This window comes from Carettochelys insculpta, chromosome 1 (genome assembly GCF_033958435.1).
Source record: "Carettochelys insculpta isolate YL-2023 chromosome 1, ASM3395843v1, whole genome shotgun sequence".
NCBI classification, from domain to species: domain Eukaryota; kingdom Metazoa; phylum Chordata; order Testudines; family Carettochelyidae; genus Carettochelys; species Carettochelys insculpta.
The window spans coordinates 130,671,226-130,699,075 of NC_134137.1; the positions used below are offsets into that span (position 1 = coordinate 130,671,226).

General features: G+C 42.4%; 1 protein-coding gene across 3 annotated transcripts in view; it reads left to right on the top strand.

Annotated features, from left to right (window-relative positions):
- CNGA3 (cyclic nucleotide gated channel subunit alpha 3) overlaps positions 1–27,850 on the top strand; it is an 80,467-nt gene that overhangs the window by 16,096 nt on the left and 36,521 nt on the right. For all 3 annotated transcript variants that reach the window (XM_074991934.1, XM_074991942.1, XM_074991951.1), the window contains exons 2-4: positions 15,618–15,749; positions 21,792–21,908; positions 25,792–25,971. In XM_074991934.1, coding sequence (XP_074848035.1) covers positions 15,649–15,749; positions 21,792–21,908; positions 25,792–25,971 — 398 coding nt within the window. In that variant the 5' untranslated portion in view covers positions 15,618–15,648. The remainder of the gene's footprint in view (positions 1–15,617; positions 15,750–21,791; positions 21,909–25,791; positions 25,972–27,850) is intronic.

The following is a 27,850-nucleotide window of genomic DNA, read 5'->3' on the forward strand; positions in this document are numbered from 1 at the left end:
AGCTTGGGAGGAAAATTCTAACCATGGGATAATTCCCACTAAATTGTTAAATTGTTGGAATTGTTGGAGATTCCCAAGAAATAACACAAATACATACAATATAGTCAAAATGTTTTGGGAGTAAATATAATATAATATGTGGAGATACACATCTCATTGAACTGGAAGGGACCTTGGGAGGTCATGGAGTCCAGTCCCCTGCTCTCTTGGCAGGACCAAGCACCATCTCTTGGTGGTAAGGGACTTAGAAGTTGCGCAGGTACTTCGAAGTGCCTGTGGCTACGTGGCATTCTGGTGCCTGGAAGGTAGCAACTTTGAAGTTCCCGTGGCGAGAATTATGCTAATGATGTGCTGCATATGCAGCGCAGCACCTCATTGCTATTCACTGATAGGACTTATTTACATGCCCCCTTCAAAGGAGGGGGCTTGTGTAGATGAACCCCAGGTGTGCAGGAAGCAGGAAACAGGAATCCCAGCAACTTGAATTCATTTTCTTTCTGGCCAGTGTGGCAATTGAATCTAGCCATAATTTCTCAGGGTTGCAAAAGAGCTCAGCATGGAGCCATCAGGAGATCCAGGATCTCGTTTCTGTGTGGATGGATGAATCTGTGCAGAGTAACTACTGGGATGCTCAGCAGTGCCAGGTGAAAAATCAAGCCTACCCCTGGCACACAGATGGCTGCTGGGCATGTCTGCAGACAGCAGCATGCCTCGTCTTGCATAGGGTTTCAGTGCTTGAGAGGGCTTTTTCCCTGCTCAGGATTTAGCAGGAGAGGCCACGAAACTTGTTTTCTGTGCGTCACATTTTTATGGGGCCACTCTCCCCCACAGCAAGTGTGCCGTGTGGCTGGCAGGCAAGCCTCCGCCTCCCCAGCATGTGGCTAGTCGCCCCACCCTTGTGTGGCTGCCGGGTAGTGCCGACCATGCTTCCAGACAGCGGCCTGCCTGACCTGTTTGGGCTTTCAGTGCTAGAGAGGGCTTTTTCCCTGTACAGGATTTAGCAGGAAAGCCTGAGGAAAGTGGTATGTACCCCCACTCTCAGGTGACTTACCCTCCCTTTGGTGGACCCATATATCCTCCTGGTTGTTAATTACTCCATGCCCTTTATGGAGTGCTGCAAAGAATCATCTGTACAACTGATGGAGTGCACTCCCAACATGAAAGTCTGTCTCTGGGGCTGGGGGAGGGCATTGTTAGAGTGGGGGAGAGCCTGGGGGTGCCTGTCTCTGGAGGAAGAGGAGGAGGAGGAGGACATTGTTAGAGTGGGGGGAAGGGAGCTGTGGCAAATATGGAAGGATGACAACCACAAGGGTGGCAATCTTCCCAGTATTATTGGACACCCCCATTTAATGCTTCTGTAACTTTTCCTTCTCTTCTTGAGCCACGACTGCTTCTGACAGGGTCATGGCTCCTTCTAGCAGCCACTAGACACCAATATCCTCTGTGAGTCTTTCCTTCTCTTCTATGTAATCTTGGGTATTCATAATGAGTCTGGAGCTAATACGTGTAATGGTCTCTTTGCCTCATGCTGGAGAAGTCAGTGTGATGGCCTCCCTAGAGTCTTCTTCACTTCTGTGTGGTGATGACTCACAGATTTCCCTCTCTCTCTCTCTCTCCCCTTCAAACCTGACTCCTGTGGACACACTACCACTACACTGTCACTTTTTTATTGTATCTTCTTTCCTTGAGAATACTATGAAATCTTTCCCTAGTTGCATGCATCGTGTTTGATATATTTGCACCAGGGGAAGAGACACTATCCACCAGACACCAACAACCTTTGTTTTTTCTTCTCTTCTTCTTTTGATAACTCTCACTATTAGATACCACTGCCTTCTGGGATTTCATACTTTTTCTTCTTTCCTTGAGAATAATATGAAGGCGTTCACTGCTTGCATAGACCCACTTTGTTCCATTTGGGTATCATGGGCTCCAGCTTTTGAAGCCCACTTGTTTGGTGTAGTTTTACTGGGGGGGGACGAGACTTCTGAAAAATGGCCGTTCTTCACTTCTGTGTGATGACAGCTCACACATTTTTTTCTCTCTCTAGCTCAAACCTGGCTCCTTCAGCCTCTCACTCTCTTCACTTTTACTTAATGTCAATTTGAAGTCTCTTGAAAACACTCTTTTGTAAAAGTTGTCTCTTTCCATCAAGATGATTTTCCATTAAAAAAAAAAGGCTGCCTCTTTCTGTAATGTGGACAACTCGGGAAAAGAGACTTCTGAAAAATGGCCATTTGTTTTCAACAGCCGGGGAGATGAGCTCAGTGCAGTCTGGGAAGATGATGACACATACCCACAACTGCTTGCGGGGCTTTTTTCCCCCACAACACACCTGCAAAAAAAAAACAACCCAGAATGCAGCCGGGCTGAGGGAACTATGAGATTGGTTCCCACAATGCACTACTGCAACAGTTGAACTTTGGTGATGTGGAGGGGATGCACTAGGTCGACTTTGTGAACAGGTGTGAACACTCAACTCCGACTTTATAAAAATCTAGTGTTACAAAGTCAACTTTAATAAATTTGACTTTATTTTGTAGTGTAGCTGTAGCTGCTGTGAAAGATCCTCAGGTTCAGAGGTGTCACTGGGCTCCTCAGCTGCAGCAGAGGGGTTGATATGATTACTGGTTTCCTCTTCATGCAGAAATCAGGCTGGACCCGGTTCCAGGATTTCGCCTCACTGCCATGGTGTACAGGGCTCAAGGAGCAGATTACAGAATGATATTCAAATCTAGACATTACTTTTCTACATGAATTTTGGTCTTCCCCTGCTCAGTCACACTCCTAGCAGGCAGCATCTCTGGACTAGCAGCCTGAGCAGAGCTGGCCTTATGGTAACTGATCTGTAGGTAGTTGGAGGGCTAGCTCAGCTTGACTGGGAGATGTTTTCTAGCAAAACTCTACAACTAGGAGTCACCTTGGAGAGGGAAAGGCTAAAGCTGAGGGGCCTTGCTTTCAGGCCCTCAGAGGTCAGTTTCAGGGGGATCCCTGCATGCAAGCCTGGCACTCACCAGTTCCCCACACAGCCAGTTGTGATCTGTTCCTGACTGGTTCTGGACAGCTTCAAAATGGCTTTCACCCTCTCTGCAGCTCCCTTGGAGGGGTATCTCACGCCCTGATGCAATGGTCCCCAAACTGTTGAGAGCTGAGCCTTTTGCTTACATCTGTGTGTACCCTGCTCTGAGTCAGTGCAGGGAGCAGGGTGTGGCCTGAGAGGGCATGGATAGGATTAAAGGGGCCGAGTCTGGGGCCGCAGCTGAGGATGGGGCCAAAAGTGGGGCCAGGAATGGAGCTGTAGCCAGGTACTGTGGATGGTGATGGGACCAGGAGCAGAGTGTCAGCTGGGATGCAGTGGAGTGCAGCAGCCAGGCCCCCAGCTATGTTTGGCACCGTGCCGAGGCTGGAAATGGGCCCAGGCGCAGGGCCATAGCTGTGGTTCAGGGTGCATAGCATTCCCTCTTCCACCCATGTGAGGGCTGGCCTGGGCCTGTCACGTCCCCACAGATGTTTCTGTGAACTGCCTTGGAGGTGTGCAGCCCACAGTTTGGGAACCTCTGCCATATTGGTTGCGGAGCAGAGTCTGAGTCTGCCTTTGGCTGCTTTCTCTACTAGAGACATACTGCCACTTCTTGAGCTGCCAGCATGCAGAGCCCCAGGGCTTGGGTGAGATCTTTAGCAGATACATATTGTTCTGTGGTGGGATGAACTTAGTGGTGTGTTGAGCTAAGACCCCATTGAGATTAGTAGGTGTGAACTGACACCTGAGTTAATGTATCTGGAAGCATGTACCTCAGCTAAGGAAGAAAGTGCATGTGAATCCACCCAGAACAGGGCTCTGCAACTTGCGGCTCTGGAGACATGTGCGGCTCTTTAAGGACTTCCTTGTGGTACCGGACACTAAAATTGCAAAGTGAAAAAAACCCCTCCTGATTATTTTTGATAAATGGTGAACATCTAAACAGCCCAGTAATGAACAACACTTATCTAAATGGCAAATGATATGTGATCTCAAAATGTTGGATAACTCCCCTTTTAATATCTGCAGTGCATTGTGGGATATGATGCTGTACCAGTATTTTGATCTTGTTGGTAATAAAGTCTTGATTTGGAAAAAAGAAAAGGAAGCTTGTGACATTCCTGCTGTGAAGGGCAACACGCATTTTAAGATGGAAAACTGAAATTAAATGTGAAGTAAAAGTGGCATAATTAAAGTGGGCTTGGGAGGGAAAGTCAAGAAGACAGTATTACATACACACAGCTAAAGTGTCGGGAAATAGAATACGTAAAAAGTTTGTGCACGTCCTGTAGTAAACATGTATTGCATTACAAATCATTGCGTGGGCGCTGTTCTTAAAATAGGGGTAGCAAAAAGTATGGTTTGATGTTATTTATTACAGACTGTCTCGTATACACATGCATTGTGGTGCTTGAATTATCTTGAGTTTTACCAAATTTGAAAAAAAATGGCTCTTCTTGCTATTTTGTTTGCTGACCCTTGACCCAGAAGATTTGATTGAGTATTGTTTTAGGGAGGGGTATGAGAAGAGAGGTCTCACTGAAACTGAAATCACACAAGAAGAGACAGAGGGGTGAGAGAGTCAGTCTGAAGGAGTGTCTGAAAGCATGTGTCTGACTCTGAAAGAAACCTGGGGAGAAGTGTTTCAGGAACTGATGAAGGCTGAAAAGAAAAGAAGAGTGTTCTGATTCTGTGAACAAGAGAATCTCTTTCTTCCTATTCTGTTGTTTCTATCTTCAGAGACATGAGGCTTTGTGCATTCTTTATAGGTAAACAAAATCCCACCAGATCCTTGACTATCACAAATTCCTACTCCCAGCTACACCACCACCAAACTTTGACTAGCTGCTTGGCTCAAAAAGAGCTACAATATATATAGCGTTATCGTGGAGAGACAATGACCAGACACTAACTTTGTGATTGTCAGCCAAAGGAGGCAGAACATACGAAAACAGCTTAACTGTAGCTTAAAACAAGACCAGAAGTATGAGGAAACTGGTCTTAGTAAGCTATTGCCCAAAGCAAGGAGAGAGATTTGAACCCTGGAGGTTTGGTCAAGAGGAGCTGGTTGGATTACCATAATGCAGATATAACTGTAAGCTTTGCTTTTCTATTCTAAGATGAAGACCCTACTTGACTAATAAATGCTGGCTTGTTTATAAAAGGCTGTTCTGTGTCTCTATAAACATGTGCTGGTTGTATAACTCCCTAGCAAGATAATGGCTTATCTATGCTGAGAGTTATTCTAGAATTGCTATTTCTGATTGGCTAGTCCTGATTAATTCCATTCATGGATGCACTATTCCAGAGTAAGAGCACATTACTCCAAATTAGTTTATTCTGCTTTAGCAGTGATTTAATCCTTGAAATGAGGTAGTCTAATCCCAGAATAAGAGAATCCACACATGAAGTTAATTAAGAAGAATAAATCCACTTTAAATTCACGTTCTCCCTTATTTCAGATTAATTTTCATGTGTACACAGCCATAAATCTTTGCGAGAGGTGTACGGTCATTATGGCCAGCTGGAACATAGAGACTAGAAAGCAGGATTAATCCAACAACCAGTATTCATTTATACCTTCTGATAATTTTAGCGAATTGATAACAGTTTAGCAATAGTATTATATCTTCATGAGTTCGAGAATTTCTTCATTAGGAAATGATGTCAGACAGAGTCATAAATGAATAATGCCACAGCATGCTGATGTGCTGAAATGTTTGCATCATGAAGTTGGATTCCCACAATTCATGTTGTAGTATATTGTCACTATGTAAACATGGGAGAGCATTCTCAGGACTTCAATACTATTCAGAATGCTTCCAGAAAAAGCTGCGAAATCTGTAGCTCCATAGAGCTTCTGGGACCTGGCTTTCTACCAAACTATTGTTATTTGTTACTTACACTCCTGTGCCATGTCCCCCTGAGATGGATCACAGTGCTTAACAGTCAATTTTCATCTACTATTCATCTAATTCTTTTCAAAAACACATACATCATTTAGGGCAGCGTAGATGCTGAATATTGGATTTTGCAGCTATTGTCAATAGGTTCTGGAGAACTGCTGAAAATGTGGAGCACTTCCCATACCTTGGAAGTCATCTTTCTGCTAAAGTCGACATTGATGCAGAAATCAAGCATCATCTGAGGCGTGCAAGCACTGCTTTTGCTTGCCTGAGACAAAGGGTCTTCGAGAACTGGGACATCTATTCCAAGACAAAGCTTCTTGCATACCGTGCAGTGGTTGTTCCAACACCACTATATGCATGTGAAACCTGGACAACATACAAGTGTCATTTGAAGGCACTAGAACAGTATCATCAACCCTGCCTCAGGAGAATCCTAAATCTCTTTTGGGAGGATAGGCACATGAACATTAGCATCTTGGAAGAGTTGAACATGACCAGCATTGAAGCCATTATCATTCATTGACAACTTTGTTGGACTGGTCCCATTGTTCTGGTGTCTGACCAGCACCTCCCAAAACAGATTCTGTTTTCGAAATTGGAGGAAGTACACAGGAGTGTTGGGGGGCCAGAGGAAGTGATATACAGAAATGCTGAATCATGAAAAAGTGCACCATTCGCATTGAAACTTGGAAGAACCTGGCCAAAGACTGTCCCCAGTGGAAAATGGTAATCCATGCGTGGTTGGCTCAGTTTGAGAGGTCCCACCACAGTGTGATGAGGAGAGGCAAAGAAGAAGAAAAGAGCATCAAAAAGTGCCCCACCCTCTTCCAACAGCTGCCTCTTCTGTGATAAGAACTGTGGGTCCAGAATTGGGCTGATCAGCCATCAATGGACTCATATATAGGAGGATGATATGAAGATGTCCAACTCGTTATCGAGTGACGGTCAAGACCTACTTGCTTTCTGTCTCTTAGTTAATTTTGATTCATCACAATCCTTTGCCTTTGACCCTTTGACTATTTAGTTTCTTTACTTGCTTCTTGTGTGGGACAAGATCTTTTGGAAGTCTAAATAAATTATGTCACCTGATTCTCCTTTATCTACTCGTTTATTGACAAATTCTAAGATTCCTGAAAGATTAGTAAGAAATAAGTTTCCTTGCAGAAACCATGCTAGTTTCAGGTGTTTATTATTCTGTTTTTAATTGTTTCATCCAATTTGCCAGGAACGGATATACAGTTTACAGTCCTGGATCACACCCTGTTTAAAATATAACATTTTGCTACCTTCCAATTTGTGAGTGGCTTTTGTAAATTAGATATTGGTTATTATAGTTAGCAATTCAGTTGCTTCATTCTTACAGTCCATGAACACTTTCAGATGTATGCCCTTTTAGGCTGTTGACATATTGAATATTAAATTTTGTTGATCATGACTTTGCAGCCAGGGTAGATGGACAAGTCATATATGTCATCATGCCAACTAGGCGGTGATAAATATCGGCAGCAAAGGCCCGGTCAAAACCATGCTAGCTAACATGTCTTCTTGTAATTTTCTGGTGAAGTAATCCTTGGAGATCTGTGCATTTCAGTCCATTACTAACCCTTGTAGCCATTCTGTTTCCCCATCCACTGAAAGAAATAAAACAAAAAACAAAGTAGAGCAAAAATAAAAATGGCTTGGGGTGCTGGAATATGCTAGGTGCTACTGGATGAAAGGGTGTCTGCTTACTTCTCTCCTCTGCAGTGTGCTCTGCTCTTGTGTAAGAAGCTACTTAAAGAAAGTGGCTTAGCTATGAGAACAAGGGGGTCGTTGACAGCAGAATCCAGGCAGCTGGCCGTGCACTCATTAAAAGATGCCTTTCCTGGAGCCCAGTACAATGCAGGAGATGGAAAGGAATAACAGGAGCTAGAGAGAGGCTGCAGGAGCATATTGTTAGTGAGAGGAAGCATTTTTTTCCTCCTTGCCCCTATTCTTCCTCTGTACAAAAGTTTGCCAGCAATCAGGCATATTTTGTTTTTAAATGGAGAGATTTTTGTCTGTGACATCATGGCCTCTTCCTTGTAGCTCACCTGGGGGACATAATGCCACAGGTGAAAAGCATTACAGTGTGGTGGAGCATAAGTCACAGAATAGATCTGAAGATTTTAATAAACTGAACTATGAGGCAGTCATTGATACCAATAAGAGTGTTCCTAAGGAGCATGACATTTTCTCAACCCCTGAAATTAACTGCAAATTAACATTTTGAGAAATGACTGCTCCCAGAACTCTTGCAATTGAAAGAAATTAAATAATATATATATATATATATATATATATATATATATATATATATATATATATATATATATATATAGGTAGTCTGTCGTGTCTGATGATGACGTCATGAGAATGTGCAAAGAACCTGTGCGGGAGAATGTTTGAAGTAGAAAAGCCATTGCATGGGGGCAGTTCCACTCTCTTGACCTCAGAAGCCTGGTTCCAGTGGTACGAAAAGTCGCCACGGCTGGGACTTCCTAGGCTGTGGAGAATGGCCCTGCCATCTTTGGTGCCTTGTCACACCCTTCGCTCTCCACAGAGCGTTGCAGAACCGCCTTCCTGGTTATTGGACCTTGCTGTTGATCTCATCCACCCAGACCGCCGGGGACGACTGTGCATGCTGGGATAGGCAATTCCCTATCTCACCGCAGGTTTCAGACCTGCCGGCTACCCTCACCTGGTTTAGCCCGCCTGTCGAAGCGGGTTATAGGGGTGTGGCCGCTGCATGCTACGGTTTCTTGGAGCCACAGGTGAGAGCTGGGTGCCAGGTGGGGACCAAAGGTGCACGAACTGTCCCGAAGAGACATGACAGGTCCCCACATCAGAGGTGCTACCCCTCCCTGGACACCCCGTACACCGCAATTAAATAATATAACAAAATATAATCAGAATCGTGTCTTCATGTGTCTGTTTATGATGCTTGCATATATATATGTGTGTGTGTGTGTGTGTGTATGGTAGAAGTGGTCAAATAATAAAAAAGTGTGTTATGAATATTTTCATAATAGTGAGTTACTTATGGGGCCATATTTGTGGGAGGGGTTTGATGAGTATTCGGCTCTCTAATTAATTTATGAAAATGTTTGAATCATGAAGGTTTAATAATTTTAGCATAACCTCTTCTGAAAAGTCATACTGAGAATGCATTATTTGTTGTTCTTTGTTATTTGCTGTTCATCAGTGACTAATGTTCCGGAAGCAAAAGCAACACAGTATGGGGTGACCAAGCATTTATCAGGAATAATATAAAGTGAAGTGAACTATTGAGATGAGCATTAGGAAGTCATGATTGTCTGAAATGCTTTGAACAAAACATTTGGTTACTGTTTATCAATAACTAATAAATTGAAAAGTCAGGTTGACAAATGGTTTGTGAACAGATAAAAGGGAGATGTTTATGTGCATGCATAAAACTAACTCACCTGCACTCTCTGAGGGTAAGGGTACACTATTCCTTATATTTTCAGGATGCATTTGTATCTTAAATAGAAACTCTACAGCCAAACCCTGTGCTCAAAATAGCAGGGCTATAGCGAGTGCAGTATTTCATTCCCAGTAACCTTCATCATATGAGGCTTAGCGGGAAGTTCAAAATAAGCACTTATTTGGAACTCTGGTGCAGTGCAGCCTGCACCGGGTTCGAAATAAGATGAAATAACTTAGGAAATTTGTGTTCTGCAAATTGCGTAATTTGTTTCGAGCTACAGCTCCAGTGTAGCCCTAGCCTGAATCAATTTTTCTCCGTTATTGGAACTTCTAAAATTTCAAATCTCTGAGTATTCAAAGAGCCCCCACATTATTTCTTTTTTTTGTTTTAAGCAGATTTTTTTCCCTTCAAAAACTAAATTTGCCAAGTGTTTTAGGATGTACAAGATTCAGATACAGATAAGTTACTAGTTTAAGGACAATTATTTTGTCACCCAAAAGAGTACTGAGACCTGGGAGACTGTCCCTCCTGTGTTCTCTGTGCTCTACCTGCAATCTGACAATAATGCAGAGAGATGGTGAATGGGACAGGGTAGGTTTGGTAACAAGGTCAGGAGCTCACTGATAAGCTAGGAGCAGAAACAAGTATGAACAGAGGGAGTGAAACTGGAAATGGGGGCAGAAACCAGTACTAGTGTACAATGGGAGTGTGTGTCTGTATGTGTGAAGGGGAAGAGGGAACAGGAGACTGGAGTAGAAGTAGGAGACAGGCAGGAGCTGGGGAGGGAGAGAGGTATAAGAAAGCATACAAAGAGATGGGGGAGGGACAAGGCAGAAGAGTGTGTATCCATTATGGTACATTCACATCCAGAACCTGGATCTGAACCCAGGTGTCCTGAATCTCACCATTCCTTTGATGCCTAACAAATATCTGTGAAACCCACTGGCAAAGTGTGCTTCCTTCAGAAAGGTATTTAGGTACATAACTCCCATTGATTTTCAATGGAAGTAAGTGCCTAAATACCTTGGAAGATAGGTTCTAAACTGGAGGGTGTGCCCCCCAGGGGGGCATGAAGAAATTCCGGGGGCGGGGGTGTGAGGCAACCCAAGCCCCCATCAATACCCCCCACCCAAAGAAAGAGTTTGAGCTGGTGTTATCTCCTGCAAAAATGAAGATAGTGCTGGCTTCCGCTGGAGTAGGGGGAAAGTCCCGCAGCTGCACCCCAAAGCCAGTGTCTCAGGAAGTGTGTGCGCTACTTCCCCTCCCCAAACAGCCTGCAGGTTTCGTGAAAAGCCAGGTCTGTTGCGCACTGGCACCTTCCTTCTGCCTGCTGCTTTCTGGCATGGGGGGCAGCGAGAAAGAAGTAGGAACCCCAGGTCCTTGCCAGCTCCAAGTACTCAGGCAGCATGCACCCTGCTCATTGCTACCTGAGCTGTTGGAGCTGGCGTGGACCTGGGACTGCTACTCCTCTCCACTCCCTGTGCAGGAAGGCAACAGGTGGAAGGAAGTCACTGGCAGGCAACAGACTTGGCTTTTCAGGAAATGCACCAACTGCTTGGGAAGGGGAAGCAGCACGTGCACTTCCTGAGACCTCAGACTTGGTGCACAGCTGCGGGACCCCAAGGTACCAGCTGAGCTGTCCCCCACACTCGCACAGACCCCCATGAGTACCCGGCCTCCCTGCCCAAACCCCCACAAGTGCCCTGCCCAGAGCCCCATGAGTACACTGCCTCCATGCCCAGACCCCCACTAGTAGTCTGGCCCCTGCCCAGGGCCCTGTGAGTACCCTGCCCATGGCCTTACCTACCCCCTCCTCCCCTGCTCAGGGCCCCACCAGCACCCTGTCCCCTTCCCAGGGTCCCACCAACACCCTGCTCCTGCCCCCTACCTCCTGTCCAGACACCTACCCCAGCTTGCTCCTGTACACTATTTTGCACCCAGATTCTGCACGCCATCCCTATTGCGCTCACTGGCAGCCCTGTCCCACGGACTGGATCCCTCATTTTTGGCCCCACCTCAAAATGTAGAGGGGCCCACAAATTCCACTAACCTTGGAACCCCAGAAGAATTAATTTGGCCTGAGGCCTTGAACCTCAGTCCTACCTTCCCTCCCCACATGGGGCTGGGGTGCTGGGGAGGGAGGTGTCTCAGTTGGGGCCACATTTGTGGGGCTTAGAGGGTAGGTTTTTTTTATTTATTTATTTGTTTGTTTGTTTGTTTTGCATCTCACTTGTGTGGTCCTTGACTTATTTTTCTGTGAGTCAGTGACCCCGAACCAGAACAGATTCCCTGCCCCTCCCATAAACAAAGACAAGGCTGAAATGTTTGTGTTGGACATATGTTATTTAAAAATGAAGCCTGGCCAACAAGACCCCAATCGGGATCAAGCTCCCGTCTGGCCACAGCATCATAACTCCCCTACATCCCCACACACACCTCAATCCTGAGCCTGTCATACACCTGAGCCCTCTGTCCTGAGCCTCTCCCATCCCCAGTCTTCTGCCACAACGCTCCTGCACAATCCATACACTGCAAAGCTGTGTCCTGAGCCCTTCATACTCCTAACCCCCTTGATGTCGAAAGCGAGAAGAAACTATTGGAAATTTCACTTTCCAACAAACGTCTCATCGACAACCTGGCAAAAGATCTTAAACTTCAAATTGTGGAGGAAATATTGCTTCTCCTTTTTTCACCATTCAGCATGACAATATAACTGATGTAGCACAATAGTGTCAGTTGCTTGACTATGTTCGATTCATTAACAATGGAACTGTGAAAGAAGAACTGCTTTTTTTTATGAAATTGACGACCGCATCAAAGGCTTCTGAAGTTATGAAAATGATTTCTGACTTCTTTGAAGAACATAGACTTTCATGGGGAAAACTGGTTGGCATCTGCACAGATGGTGTTCCAGTGATGCTTGACTCTTGCTCTGTATTTGTGACATTGGTGAAAGAAAAAAAGCCAGCCATAACCCACAACTCACTGCGTCATACACAGACAAGTGTTGGCTGCTAAAACTGTTCCAGATAACCTGTGTGACTTGTTGAATTTGGCCATCAAAGTTGGCAAGTTTGTGAAGAACAGTGCTTTAAATAAAGAGAGTTTTTGCTGATCTTGGCATGGATTTCGGGGTGGACCATAAAACTTTTGTTTCACTCAGAGGTATGATAGCTTTCCAAAGGTAACATGCTTTCAAAATTATTCAAACTGAAAGATGAAGTGGAAATTTTCCTCAAGCAACAGAAGAAAAAAGTTATATCAAGCATTTACGAACGAAATGTTTCAACTTCCACTGGCATATCTTGTGGACATTTTTGAATCTTTGAACAACCTCTGTTTGAAGCTGCAGTGAAACAACGCTGCAAACATTATAGTGCACCATTATGCCATCAAAGCATTTACAGAAAAAATCCAGCTTTGGAAATGTCGAACACAAGCTCAGGCGCTTAACTTTTTGTCTTTTCTGACATTTTTATCACTTGCTGAAGATGAAGGTTTCAAGACCTTTGTAAAGAGGACGTGAAGAACAAAATTATGTTTCACTTGCTGACAAATTTATCTCCTATTTTCCAGACAACTTTTCTGGCAACCTCATTCCTAAATTAGTATTCAAAGTTGATGTTGATTCATTGCCAGAAGTACTGCAAGAACAAGCAATCGAAATAACATATGGCATAGCCTTCATTGACTTGACCAAGGCCTTTGACTTGGTCAGCAGGGATGGTCTGTTCAAACTGCTCCACAAGATAGGCTGTCCACCACGGTTACTCAAGATGATCCAGTCGTTCCACGAAGACATGAGAGGAGCCATCCAATATGACAGCGCATTATCGGATGCTTTCAGAATCAGGAGCGGCATCAAACAAGGATGCGTGCTTGCTCCGACATTGTTCGGGATCTTCTTCGCACTCCTTCTGAAGTGTGCCTTTGGATCTTCAACAGAGGGCATCTTGCTGCACACAAGATCTGATGGGAAACTGTTTAACCTTGCAAGGCTGAAAGCTAAGTCTAAGGTGCGGGAAGTCCTCATCAGAGACATGCTGTTTGCAGACAATGCTGCTGTAGTGTCTCACACAGAAGACCAGCTTCAAAAAGTGCTGGATGAGTTCTCCAAAGCGTGCAAGGACTTTGGGCTTACCATCAGCCTAAAGAAGACAAACATACTCGGTCAGGATGTTGCTGAATCCCCATCAATAAGCATTGACAACTACACGTTAGAGGTTGTCCACGAGTTTGTGTACCTCGGGTCCACCATCACTGACACCCTGTTGTTGGACACTGAGCTAAATAGGAGGATCGGAAAAGCGGCCACAACTGTGTCCAGACTCAGCAAGAGAGTGTGGAATAACAACAAGGTGTACACTCACATCAAAATTCAAGTCTACAGAGCCTGCATCCTCAGCACCCTCCTTTATGGCAGCGAGACTTGGACCCTGTATGCCCTCCAGGAAAAGAGGCTGAACGCCTTCCACTTGCGCTGCCTCAGGCGCATCCTTGGAATATCATGGAAGGACTAAGTGACCAACACCGCCGTCCTCAAGCAAGCTGGAATCCCAACCATACACACCCTCCTCAGGCAGCATCGGCTCCGCTGGCTTGGCCATGTCCACAGGATGAATGATGGAAGGATTCCAAAAGACATCCTGTATGGTGAGCTAGCCTCTGACAAAAGACCTCCTGGACACCCCCAGTTGTGGTACAAATATGTCTGCAAGAGAGACCTCAGAGAGGTAGACATCGAGCTGGACAACTGGGAAGAACTAGCAGATGACCGCAGCAGATGGAGGCAGGGTTACACAAGGGCCTTCAGAAGGGCAAGATGAGGATCAGACAGCTAGCAGAGAAGCGAGCGCACAGAAAGCACACTAAGGACTTGCCAGACACCCACCACATCTGCAAGAGATGCAGCAAGGACTGTCACTCTCGTGTGGGTCTTCATAGTCACAGTAGATGCTGTAAATGAAGTCCTCAATTGAAACTATAAAGGGCGCGATCCATAGTCTATGCAGACTGAAGGATGCCTACTCAGTGTGAAAGATAATTTCAAAACTCAAGCTTCAAGGAATTTTGGATAAAATATTTCCCAAAGTACTCAAAAGTTAGGGAAGAAGCACTACATATTATTTTACCATTTTTGTCAATATACGTCTGTGAAAAAAGCTTTTCAAGTTTAGTTACATTGAAGATGAAACAAAGAAATATACTGGATGTCAAAAATGATTTGCGTTGTGCACTTTCATCTTTCAAACCTAGGATTTCCCAACTTGTGAAGAAAATGCAGCATCATCCTTCACATTAAATTCATTTTGTTTCTGCTGTTTCTGATATTAAATTACATTTTTATTAAATTTTTGGGCCAAGAAAAATATTTGTGCTTATTTTTATTTTTAAATAAAATTTTTTATACCAAGCTTTTGTGTTTATTTTAAATTATGAATTGATTTTTTTTGTTAAAAGGGGAATTGGATGATGGTAAAGAAGAGGTGGGGGGCATTAGGGTATCTCAAAAATCAAAAAGAGGGTGTGATGCTGGAAAGTTTGGGAATCACTGTCTGGGAGGATTGGGATCTGGGCAACACTACAGTGAGCGCCATTGAAAGGTACATGAGGAGGAAATGAATAATTTTTCATTCCATGCTGGGTTCCAATTTTGAACAGTAAGAAATGCATGCAGCCATTAATTGAATGATGAGGATAAAAACAAATAGCAACTAGCTACCCATCAGTGAGCACTGTTCATCCTGTGCACAAAATGAGGCAAGATTCCTACAGGAAAAAATAATATAGGAGCATGTAATTAAAGAGTGCGTCATATTTAACAAGAGGGCTAAATTCAGATTGCATAGGTAACCTTAATTCAGGCATTACCTAATTTGACTTTGCAACCTGAATGTTTCTTTAACAAGATTTTGAATGTAATTTATTATATAAAATGTGTGTTTCAGTGAGTATTTTCAGAAGCTAGAGACTGGAGGGATCTAGTAAATCATTTGGTCCTCTTCTCTGCCAGGGCAGAATTGTTCTCTGTTGATGTTCACTAATGTTTTGCCCAGTTTAAATGTACCAAGTAGTGGTCATATTATATTTATAAAGATCACTGACCATCTTGCAAACTACTAATAGAGTTTTCTTTTTAAATAAATCACTTTTAAAATATAAATATTTAACATTTTATCTCTATTGCAACCTTAACAATATGTTACTTTTTATATTTTAGCTGTCATTTGGATGCTGATATGTAAAGCACAATGGCTAAAATCAACACCCAGCACTCCTACCCTGTTATGCAGAGGTTGTCTGTTAGGACCTCTGATGAAGACGCTGAAAGAATTGAAAATGGCTTTAGCAGGTAATAAGTTCCTTTCATCACAATTGAGAGGAGAGAAATTGCTGCATATTCTGAGGCACCTCTGTAGTGCAGTGCATTATGGGAGCACATACCTACAGTCTTTGTTCCAGTGAAATTAAGTTTCAAGAGTTAGTGGCTCTAATGAGCAAAATGCACACAGTAGGCAAGTTTCCATTATTTCTGCTTCTGGGGGCTAAGTGTTGCATTCCACAGGCAACACCACTTCAGTAGGAATTATAAGTGCTCAAGGAGAGCTAAACCTGGTTCACAGAGCACTGCTCAATTTTCTGGGCTCTGTATTGTAATGAGTTGGAGGGATTGGAGTAGAAGGGAGTCTCTCCCTGTGCCATGCTACTGCTCCCCCAGAGGGAACAGCTGTTGAATCTGCTTAATTGCAAGTTCATTGGCTCCAATAACAGGTTATCTCTCAATCCTCCTGGCAGTCTGGGGCAAAAGGGGCCCTTTCAAGGTCTGTAGGCTGTTGGAAGCAGTGTGTTGCTTTGTGAGCTCCTCATATCTTCTTCTCGCAGAATTCCACTGCACCAACTACCTTCATGTTCAGGGCTCCCTGTGTGCTTGGGTGGACTTGGAGAATGCGTAGCATACATAACGTATATGCAAATGAGTTACTATGTTATAAAACACCATTCATTTCCCAAACCTAGTGTCATGAATGAGTGCAGGAAAGGGGTTAATCTTCCTGAGGTAACCTAAATCTCAGGCAAGCTAGTGGGAGTGAAGTAGCTTTGTTTAAACTGAGAACAGTTGCAGTTCCCTGGGCTTTTGTCTTTGCTGACAGCAGGGAAAAAGACCCAGAGGGAAATGTCTCCCAGGCAATTGAACTGAAATCGGAAATATCCTGACCATCGCAAAATCAGCCATGGAGGTGCAAGTACAAGGGAAATGTACAGTAGATGTGTTCAGGTTTTTGCCTGTTTTAAATTTGGATGGACTGTCGGCCTGTTCCCTTGTTTTGTTGTTGGCTGCTCTGTTTTTTCTCTTTTGTGTTGTTTGACTTGAGATTTTACCCCCATAAATTTTAAGATAAATCCAAAAGAAATACCTTCTCTGTATGCAACTCGTGATTTACTTTTCTCTTGTTTTGTGAATAAAGTATTATTATTATTATTATTATTATTATTATTATTTTGCAAATTATTTGATTTCTGTGTCCAAAGAAGAGTCTGTGCCTCAGACCAAATAGTCAGATACTGAATTACAGGCTCTTGTATCCCAGCTCTCTCCTGAAGGGGGATTAAGATCTTGGGGTAACCCACAGGAAGACATCCGAGTGTGTCTTTTTGGGGTAGGGGGGTCTTTTCTCACTCACTGGTGGCAGTCTACCTTCCAGAGTCCAGGAAATCTGTGAACTTGGGAAGTTTTAAAGTAAAGCCTTGGAATAGGCAAGGTGTTTTTAAGTCTCTACGAGGTCCCACTTTTTGCAATCGAAATGTGGAGCAGGGAAGGAGCTCTTGACATCTAGACAATCCCTGTGCCTGAAAAGAGGAGAGGTAAAGTAAGAATTATCCTAAATGTTCTGTGTACAGCAGCCAAAATATGGCTTAGTTTGTGCTTCCTGATGCACACCATCTCAGCCAAGTTTGTCTCCTCTTAGGAGCAACAACTGGGGGCTGTTTTTTATTTGTGATCAAGGGCTGGAGAAACATGTTAGCCTGACTGGACTTGGTTGTGTGAATAATGGGTATGGGGTGTCAAGTAACCCAAAGAGAGCTTAGACACCTCAGTTTCCCCATCATGGGTCCCTTCTATTTGCTTGTGTTTAGAGTGGGCACCTTCTTCCTGCACACAGACTGTATAAGGCTGTGCACATTTACACAGTGAAAGTGGAGGTGCTTTTATTCCTTTTAGAATGTCCTGTTTGACCTAAAGCTGCTGTACAATGTATTCACTTGGGGAGATCTGCAGACACCAAGACTGCTGCTATTAGCACTGGTTTGCATCTGTAAACAGTGATAACACTGGAAAACAGAGAAAACGTGGCTGAAACAAGGGTCGTTCTTTCCTTCTTTCCTCTGTCCTTCAGTAAATGATACCAGTGACTGACTGTTCACAGATCAGAATTACTGATGCAGCTACGAGTGCATTTTCCTAAAGGTTTAAGTGTATAACTGAGTCACTGCATTCAGTGACAACAGTTGAGGTAAAGACTGAATTATTACAGCTAATGGGGCTGAAATATACATGTCAATAGCATGAATTGCACTCTGTCAGGATGAGGATAATCCTGAAAGACATTCATTTCAAACATGCTGTTTGCTGTGATCAACATTAATTCCAGATGAATGAAAAGATGTAATCCCCTTTAAAAGTGATAACACGTGAAAGGTAATTAGATACTTTTTTGTGTGTATGGCTATGTCTACACTGCATTCCCCTTTTGGAGGAGGAATGCAAATGAGGGAGATCGTAAATGCAAATAAAACACTGATTTACAAATATTGCACTTCATTTCCATAATCTCATGCAATTGCGTTTCCAAAAGAGGCTTTTCCGAAAACAAAATCAGCCATGTAGATGGGGGTCCTTCAGAAAAAAAAAAATGTTTTTGAAAGAACACTTCTTCCTATTTTGTTTTAGAAGGAAGGGTTCTTTCAAAAAAAATTTTTTTTCTGAAGGAACCCCATCTACATATCTGTGTTTGGTTTTGAAAAATCCTCTTTTGAAAAAGCAATCACGCGAAATTATGCAAATGAAGTGCAAGATTTGTAAATCAGAGCTTCATTTGTATTTTCAATCTCCCTCATTTGCATTCCTCCTCTGAAAGGGGAATTTAGTGTAGATGCACCCAGTGTGAAATATATAGAGAGAAAAGTTATAAGATGATTGCTAGAAAATATAAAATATGCTTGTAACATCAATCAGCAGTCTAAAATGATATATATACTTTGTGAGAGATATTTATCAAGAGAAAATGTAGGCTTAGTCAGGCTGTGAGTAAGAATCTAATTCTAAGCAATGAGACAAACTTGTGGATTTTTTTTATAACAAACTGAAGCACTCCAGGAGGCCCATTCAATTTGCTGCACAACTGTGACCAGTGAAACTGAAATGACCATGGGAAATATTGCTTGCAAGCAATGTGTCTGTTTAAAAAAAAAAAAAAAAACCTTTTGAAAGTTTGGAATTGGGTGAAGGAGAGTGGGTGAACGGAGAACTTGAGAAGCTCACATCTAGTACTGCCTCATTTCATCTGTTGTTTTTCACAAGTTTCAAAACACGGCTCTCAGCCCCAAATCCACATTGTCATTTGTTATGAATCATGAGTCATTAATAGAGATAAACGGCAACCACATCTCTGGTTCCCTTTTGTCTCTCATGCTCCAGTTTGAGGAGGTAGGAAGAGGACTAGAATCCCAGAAGCTTACCGGGGAGACAGAGACAGAAACATGTAAGCAGGCTGAACACAGAGGATGGAAAATGAGATAGAAAACACCAGAGTAGTGCACCTTCCCACCTGTCCCTCTGCTGTCCTGTCCTTGCTGCTGCAAGCCTGACAAACAGAAGTGTTGTATTCCTTAATCCCTGCTCAGACTATGGGAGATGCCTTGGGTTCCCTTTGTCTTCCCAGGATCTTCCTGCTCTGTGAGGTATTTACAGTGAAAGTAGTGGCTGGACTTCCCAGGCTAATTCCTTCCATCCCTCATGTTTAAGTTAAACATCAAATATAGTCCATACTGACAAGAGAGGTAGTAACTGTCCCACTCAAGGTACAGTGGGAGTTTTGTCTCTGTAATTTACAAGTGTGATTCAGAGTGAAAGTGTGTGACCAACCTAGTTCTCTGTACCAAAAAATTCTATTTTTAAAATCCATCGCCTCATAAAATGTGGTTAGTGGTGACAAAACAGGGTGGTGGCAAGGTTAACAGAAGAATTCTTCTATCGATTTAGCAGTGCCTATTCCAGGGTTTAAACTGGTTTAACTATATTTTTGACATCCTGGAGCAGGTAGCTAGGCAGCATAAATTTTAGGAGTAGGACCAGGCCTAAGTTCTTTTGTAAACACTTTTCCTAACACTGTTCGTAACCTTGATGTCTGTTAACAACAAATGAAAGAAATCGAAAATGCAAATGAGGTGCATATTTACATATCTGGTGCCTCATTTGTATATTGTTCTTTCAAAAGAGCATCTTTCCAAAGAAGAAAAGCAGTGTAGACACAGCTCTTTTGAAAGTAATCCCCATCTTTGACAGAACCATTCTTCCCCTTTTTTTTTTATGGGAAGAAAGGTTATTTTGAAGATGGGGTTTTCTTTTGAAAGAGCTGCGTCTACCCTGCTTTTCTTCTTTCGAAAGAAGAATATGCAAACGAGGCGCCAGATATGTAAATCTGCACCTCATTTGCATTTTCGATTTCTCTAATTTATATGTCTCTTTTGAAAGAGGAATGCAAGTGTAGACACAGACCTAGTGGCCCCTAGTTCTTTTGTTACGGGAACACGTAAATAACTTTTCCTTATTCCCTTTTTCTACACCAGTCATGAGTTTATATACCTCTATTATATCACCTATTCGTCTCCTTTTTTCTAAGATGAAAAGTCCCAGTCTTCTTAATCTTTCTTTATATGACACCCATTCCAAACCCCTAATCGTTTTTGTTGCCCTTTTCTGAACCTTTTCCAATGCCAATATATCTTTTTTTTATTTAGATGGAACAGCCACATCTGTATACAATATTCAAGATGTGGGCGTTCCTTGGATTTATACAGCGGCAATAAGATAGTCTGTGTCTTATTCCCTATGCCTTTTTTAATGATTCCAGGCGTTCTGTTTGCTTTTTTGACTGCTGCGGTGCATTGAATGGACGTTTTCAGAGAACTATCCACAATGACTCCAAAATCTCTCTCTTGAGTGGTTATAGCTAAATTAGTCCCCATCATTTTGTATGTATAGTTGGGATTATTTTTTCCAATATGCGTTACTTTACATTTATCAACATTAACATTCATTTGCCATTTTGTTACCCAATCACTTAGTTTCGTGAGTTTTTTTAAGCTCTTCACAGTCTGCTTTGTTCTTAAGTATCTTGAACAGTTTAGCAAATTTTGCCACTTCACTGTTTAACCCCTTTTTCCAAATAATTTGTTGATGGGCTGAATAGGATGGTCACTGTCTAATGGCTGGGGCATCTTTTCTGTGAGAAATGATGTTACTGACTTTAAACCTTTAATTGCTGCTTCACTCTGTTGCTTTCACCATCTCTTACTTGTACCACTTTCAAATCTTCACTTCATTTTCATAAGGCATTCTTTTAAAACATGGTAACACACAATAAATTAATTCTCTGAAGGCTACATGATATATTACATGGTTATACAAAATTTTAATTGTATATATTTCACAATGGCTATGTCTACACTAGGCCCATTCTTCAAAGGGCACATGGTAATCAGCCTGAGCAGAGAATACTGATGAAGTGCTGCGATGAATATACAGCACCTCATTAGACTAATTCTCCCTGCAGCAACTTAGAAGTTGCAAATGTATTCAAAGCGTCTGCACAACTTTGAAGTACTTCTACTCCTCAAAATTTTGGGGGAGTAAAGGCACTTCGAAATAGCGAGGACACCCTGATTACCATGCCCCCTTTGAAGTTGGAGGCAAGTGTAGACAAGCCCATTGTGTTCAATAAGGGCAGGATTTCACCCAGTATTCTTAAAATCTCATGATCTTAAAACGAATCTTGTGATTTTCTGTGTGGAGGGGTTACTCATCAATTTTGGGCTCATGTAATTGACAGTACCTCTGTCTTTTAGTCACTTCTGAATGCTCTTTGAACTGTGTAGTTACCAGTAAGTCTATTTGTGTTCTGCTTCCATCAATAGCAGAACTTCCATGGACTTCAGCTGGTGCAAGGCCACGATAGAAAATTAGTAAACTAGGCTAGTCATGTGTTCACTGCCTATCTAGGTTCAGTAGCCTTTGTGACAGGGAGCCTTTGCCTCCCCTTTATTATGAGTGAATGAGTGGAAGATGCATTGCAGGCTAAATAAAAGCCTTTGTTTTTAAAAACTGATTTTGCAGGACCCATTCCCTGTGTGAGGACACTTCTTCAGAACTGCAGAGAGTCATTTCCATGGAGACAAGAGGCCTGTCAGAATCCCGCAGGGGCTCATTCACAGGCACTGGAGCAATGGCTAGGTAACTGGTTAATTACCTTAATTTCGAATGCAAAAGGTTGTTGAATGTTGGATGGCTGGGTGGTTGTCAGATTTACTAGAAAATTAGTTCAATCCGTCTGAAAACAGAATAACCGATAAAGAACATAAAATGGAACAAAATACCTTAATTTTATACCTAACAGCTCAGTTTTTAGTGTGCTGGAGTCGGTGACTGGACTCAGCAGAAAAGCACATTCTAGTTCAAATTAGGGAAAAGGTTTAAATCATCACTGAAAATAAATTTAATATGGAGGAGAAATAGTTAATGAAGTCAGACAGTAAGTGAAGGGATGAATAAGATATTTCTTTTCAGACTTAGCTGAATATAATCTTATAAGAGTATAATAACTGTTGCCTCCCAGTCTTCATGGTGGATGGCTCTGACAAGAAAGCAGAGAGTAAACTTTGAGAATACAGGGATTGCTGGGTATTAGTAGGATTAAATTATGCGAGTTATATACTCAGAGCTTCAGTCATCAAAGGTTGGAGGTGCTGACTTTGACCCAGATTCAGAAAAGCACATCTATCCAGGACAGCACCTAAGCACATATTTATGTTCAGGAATGTGCTTAAGTCCCATTTAGTTCAATGGGAATAAAACACATGTCTGAAGTTGATCATGATTTAAGTGCATTCTTAAATAGGGTCCTATGTGGCTGATCTAAAGAATTTCAGTGGAATTCAGAGCTTTTTTTGTCTTCTGATATAGCCATTAAATATGTCACATATTTAAAGGACACAATGGGTATTAAAACTGAATTTATTTTACAAATGCAGTTGTTACTCTCCATAACTCTCATCTTGGATAATGGAAAATAAACTATAGTTAGTTTTATTTTCAGGTTCTCATGCAGTAACACAGTGGTGCAGTATGGTGGGTTGCAAATTCTGTTTGTGACTGATTTTCAGTAGAATCAAATATACATTAGGAACTTGACAGATCTAAGGTTTGTACTGGTGCTTAAAAGAGGTGACTATGCCCCTTTAAAGTGTTCTGCTTTCCCATGCAGTTAAAACCGAATACATGAATCATTTCCATTGTTGTTGCAAACCACAAACAGTGGTCTACCAGATGGGCACAAAAGTACAGGATCTTAATTTCATATTTGAAGGTTTTTATCAGTGAGATGGATGCTGTATCATTTTCTTTTCTTTGCCTTTGGTGAAGTTTTTGTTTTGTAGCCTTCGAATTACATTTTATATATTAATTCATGTAGGCTTTAGATTATATTTATGATACTGGTCTGATGCAGAAACGAACCAATATATAGGGATGTGAAAAACTCTCCTCTGATTTCTGTGTTCATTCATTTTTTGTTCATTGCATCTCAATGGTAAGATATTCTGAGGAAGGTCTGTCATAAGTTATTGTCATCAGCCCTTGAGAATTTGCAATCAAATGGGATATGTACTGTACAGTATCATTTAAATTGCTAAAGCAGTGGTGTTTTCATCACTGTGTCATCCATCTTATGAATGCTAGACTAAAGAAATGCTAGCTTATCTGGAGAAGTCTAAAGAGTTTCATTGAGTATTGCTGGGCTTATCAAAGACGTTCTGCTCTGTTCAAAATTTCACCATACTGTTTTCAAGGGCAGATATGGGAAGCACGGAAGTACACAGCATCTGTCTGACGAGGCTGCCACTAGTGGAAAATAGTCTCCTCTGTGGAATATTATATTGATACACTGTTAACTCTGCTGATGATCTCAGTCTCGTATGTTGTCATTTGGACCTATTTGAGAAGCAAAATATCCCTCTTTGTAAAGAATGGCTGTTATACTTTAAGAACCTGTACCTTGGGGTGGGAAGAATGTTAAGACAAAACATACCACAATGATAATACTTAAATGGGTATCATGAGTGTTTATGTTATCCAAGTGCTCCATTAGGATTTTATGATGAAGGACTGCTAGCATATATGCAGCAGGCAATTAGTGGTTCCCATATCAGGGGCTAGTCCTGCTATCATAATTAGTTATTCATAGTGCATTCAGTAGAATAGATGCATGAGGTAACATACAGATAGATCCATTATCTGCCCACAAGTGTTTGCAATCTATTACTTGACATGACACAAACAGGAAATAGCAAGGTAGGTAGATGGTATCCCACTGGCTGTGTCATGCCCATGAATATGCCTACCTCACAGCAGTCTATCAAAAACAGGGCAGATACTTTAAATTGGTGGTATGTTTTATAAGTAGATTTTACTAAGCCAATGACAAATATGAGCTCTTGGATCACTGTAACAGTACTAACAACATGTTGTCGCAGATAGTCCCCTTCAGTTCTCCAGTCTTCAGTCTGTGTTGCCATTTAGGCAAACTGGACTTAGTGACAAGTGATCACTTGCATTAAATAACCACACCACATTCAGGTTGCTTCCAGTCTCAAGAGACCAGTAACTTAGCCCACATTTTACACCCAAGACAAAATAGCCAGTCCTGTAATAAATTATGTAAAGGGTTATTAACTAGGGGAAAAACTGTTATTTGCAACTTAAAGCAGGCAAACCTATAGACATAACTGAGTTATCATCTAAATCCCCAGAGTGACAGTGCTGTAGAGATCTGTCAATTCAAAGTTTCTTTTAGGGTGGACCCAGGAAATTACCTTTGGGGAATCTCTAACTTCAGTGTGGTTTCTCTGATTCTGTAAAGAGATCAAGCAGGAAGAAGATGGAAAATCTTCATATCAACTGTTTTTAGTTTCCTCTTCCATCATTCAGAAAGATAGGAGGAGTCCTTCTGTATGTGCTTCCCCATGGGTGGATGAGACAATTAACAAAGCTTTTGTCTTGTAGTGGCCCATTAAAATTATGGTGGTCCTCCTGGATGGACAGGGAAGAGAGTGAGGGAGGGAAGCGGGAGAGGGAAAGGAGGATTCCTGTACCTAGGTTCACAAGTTCAGAGCAAACATTTTCAAAGTTACAGAGCAAAACTTGGTATTTTCTGTTAGCATGGAACACAGGCATTTATAAGTAAGATTAACACAGGCAGCAATTTACAAGAATTTCAGAATCTAAACATGAAACGTTCTTGTAAGACTATTACCTATTTTGAGCAAAACAAATACACAGGTGAATTGCCTGGTCTCCAGCTGTGAGTTTCTCAGTTCTTAGCTAATGCCTGCAGCCTTTGGCAAGAGCTGGTACCAGGTCTGCCAGCATCCCAGATGAGATTTATAAAATCAGGTTGCACAATGGCTTATGAAATCCATTCACATTTTCAACCCTCCTAAAACAGTCTTAAATGGTAAGTGTCACCTTAATCTGAATCTCCTGCCTCCATCACTTGCCAGCAATCTCTTCACAACCCACTATCCAGTCTCCCTTTGTCGTTACTTCTCATGGCCACCTTTGGGTACGCCATTATGGGAGGATTCAACATTTACGCTCTCTGCTCAGCACAGGATCCCTCACCTCTTTCCATTACTCCTAATGTCAGAAGCTTTCAGAGATCTGGAAGATTTTCAGTCCGCCCCTCCCCACCTTGGCAAGCTGCCTGCTAATCATACAGATAGTGACATCCCTCTGGCTCCTGTCCCATTTGTGCTGATGGGGGACGCTGAGGCCTGAAGAATAAGGTACCTGCTTGGTTCCTTTACCATGTGAGAGGATGGGGAGGCCTTGATGTGGAAGTTGCTGCAGGAGATGAGTATTATACAGCAGAATGTCAGATTCTAGTAGTGTGACAGAGGGGTCCAGAGGCTGTGAAAATGCCATCTGGGATACTCTCTGCCCAGGCCTCTTTGATGTGGAAGTTCTAGCTGCTATTGGGGGTAGCTCTGGCCTGGGGAAAGCTTTGAACCATCTGGAATTCTTGTCTGTTCAGGCAGCATTGCGTGTTTCTTTCTTGCAGACTATCACATTGCATCTTATCAATGAGATCATGGGCAACAAGACATTTGCATCGTGAAGACCAAAGGCCAGATTCTTTCCTTGAGCGTATCCGAGGGCCAGACCTCAAAGAGGTGGCAAGAAGGGAAAGTAATACACACTCCAATTTGAGCAACTATGAGCAGCCAGGCAAAGTGAAAAGGTAAGTTGATCTGATTGTACTGTGGTGGGAGAAGAGTGATTTTAGGGTAATTATGTTCTTTCTGTGCATGGGATGTAAGCATGTTGGGTTTCGTTTGAGGATAGAAAGTGAGTAGGGTAGTTAATGTTCTCCAGAAACTTTACTGAAAGTAATTTAAGTCCTTCAACTTCCAAGAAAACTGGATGAAGCAGTACTGAGTATAGTCCAATCTGAGGTTTCCCTAATTCCCCCAATGTCAGCATATCCAATTAAATGAGTCAATAAAGTAGAGCTTAGTAGCCATGGGACAGAAATGAGCTAGAGCTGCTTAGTACATTTAATTTCTCTAGGGATCATCATACCAAGGCTTTTGTACCTAATAGGCTGGTGGTAAACCATTGCTTTGACAGATCTCCCTGGATAAATAGTGGAGGAGGGCAGGGTCCAGTTTGAAATTGCAGCTCTGTGGTATTTGGCCTCACAGATGGAGGCAAAAGTCTTCAGTTGCAGGTAGCTTGCAGAAGGACTTAGATAAATAATACATTTTCTGAGCAGCTGATATATATTAAGCATTTCTTACATAGGGGTTCAGCATGAATTTATGTTGATACTTCTGTTACAGTTAATGCATTTCTGCAGCTTTTGTTGGTGGTCACTGTGCTGCCAAGCAAATCTGCAACCACAGCTTAGAAATGCTATTTCTCTATTGGTTCATTGGGTAAAAGTAGCGAAGCCTGTTCTGAATGGAGAAGTAAATGTTTTGTCCCCCTCAGCTACTGGTGTGCCCCAAGTTTTCCATACTTTTCCTCATTCTGCAGTGAGAAGCAGGTTACAGTGTAAACACACCGTGAAATTCTATTCAAGCACTGAACAAGCCAGTGGTGTGAGCTTCTCATCAATGATGACAATGAACACCATTTCTCTTAAGATGTTTTTTCCTTTATACTGGCCAGGGTTTCAGAAGTGAGTCTTTTAGCATACATTGGTCATGACACAACATTCCCTTACACCTGGATTTTATTCTTTACTACTTGGGATGAAAATACTTTTCAGAAGAGCACGTTGATAGAAGGCCAGCTTGCCTGCTTTCACTCTGCTGCTCTATGCTGGATATGAAAGCTGTTCTCAGTGCTAAGACATTGAGGCTGTGTCTACACTGCCTCCCTACTTTGAAGGGAGGATGGTAAGTAGGGTGTTGGGAGTTTATTAATGAAGTGCTGTGGTGCATGTGCAGGACTTCATTAAGCAAACTTCCCCCCGCAGTAACTCCGAAGTGTTAAACTTCAAAGTGGCAGCTTGCATGTAGCTGTGGCTCACCTGTCGGTACTTCAAAGTGCCTGGGCAACTTCGAAGTCCCTTTACTCCTCAAAATCTTGAAGGGTAAAGGGCCTTTGTAGTACCCTGGGCACTTTGAAGTACCGACAGGTTAGCTGTGGCTAGACGCGAGCCGGCAGTTTGAAGTTTAACACTTCGGAGTTGCCGTGGGGGGAAATTTGCTTAATGAAGTGCTGCATATGCACTGCAGCACTTCATTAATAAACTCCCAACAGCCTACTTACCATCCTCCTTTCAAAGTAGGGAGGTAGTGCAGACAAGCCCTTAGAATCTGGGCCATAGCCTTTGGTGCTTGGAAACTCCACTACAAGCATTTGTGCAACATTCCGTAACACTTAATCACAAGCACTCAAATATCACTCATAGACTTCTGGTCCAGAAATCAGAAAAAAATTTTGGCTAAGTTGAATCATTAAAAGCTGTTCACTCATCAGTGCCACAAGCAGGTTTAAGTCTTGGCTGAAATCTTTTTTTTTTTTTAAATAAATGAACTAATGCCTTCAGGCAAGCCCTTTGTGTGCTTCTAGGCTTTCTACTTTGCAAGTGAATGTAATACATGATTTAG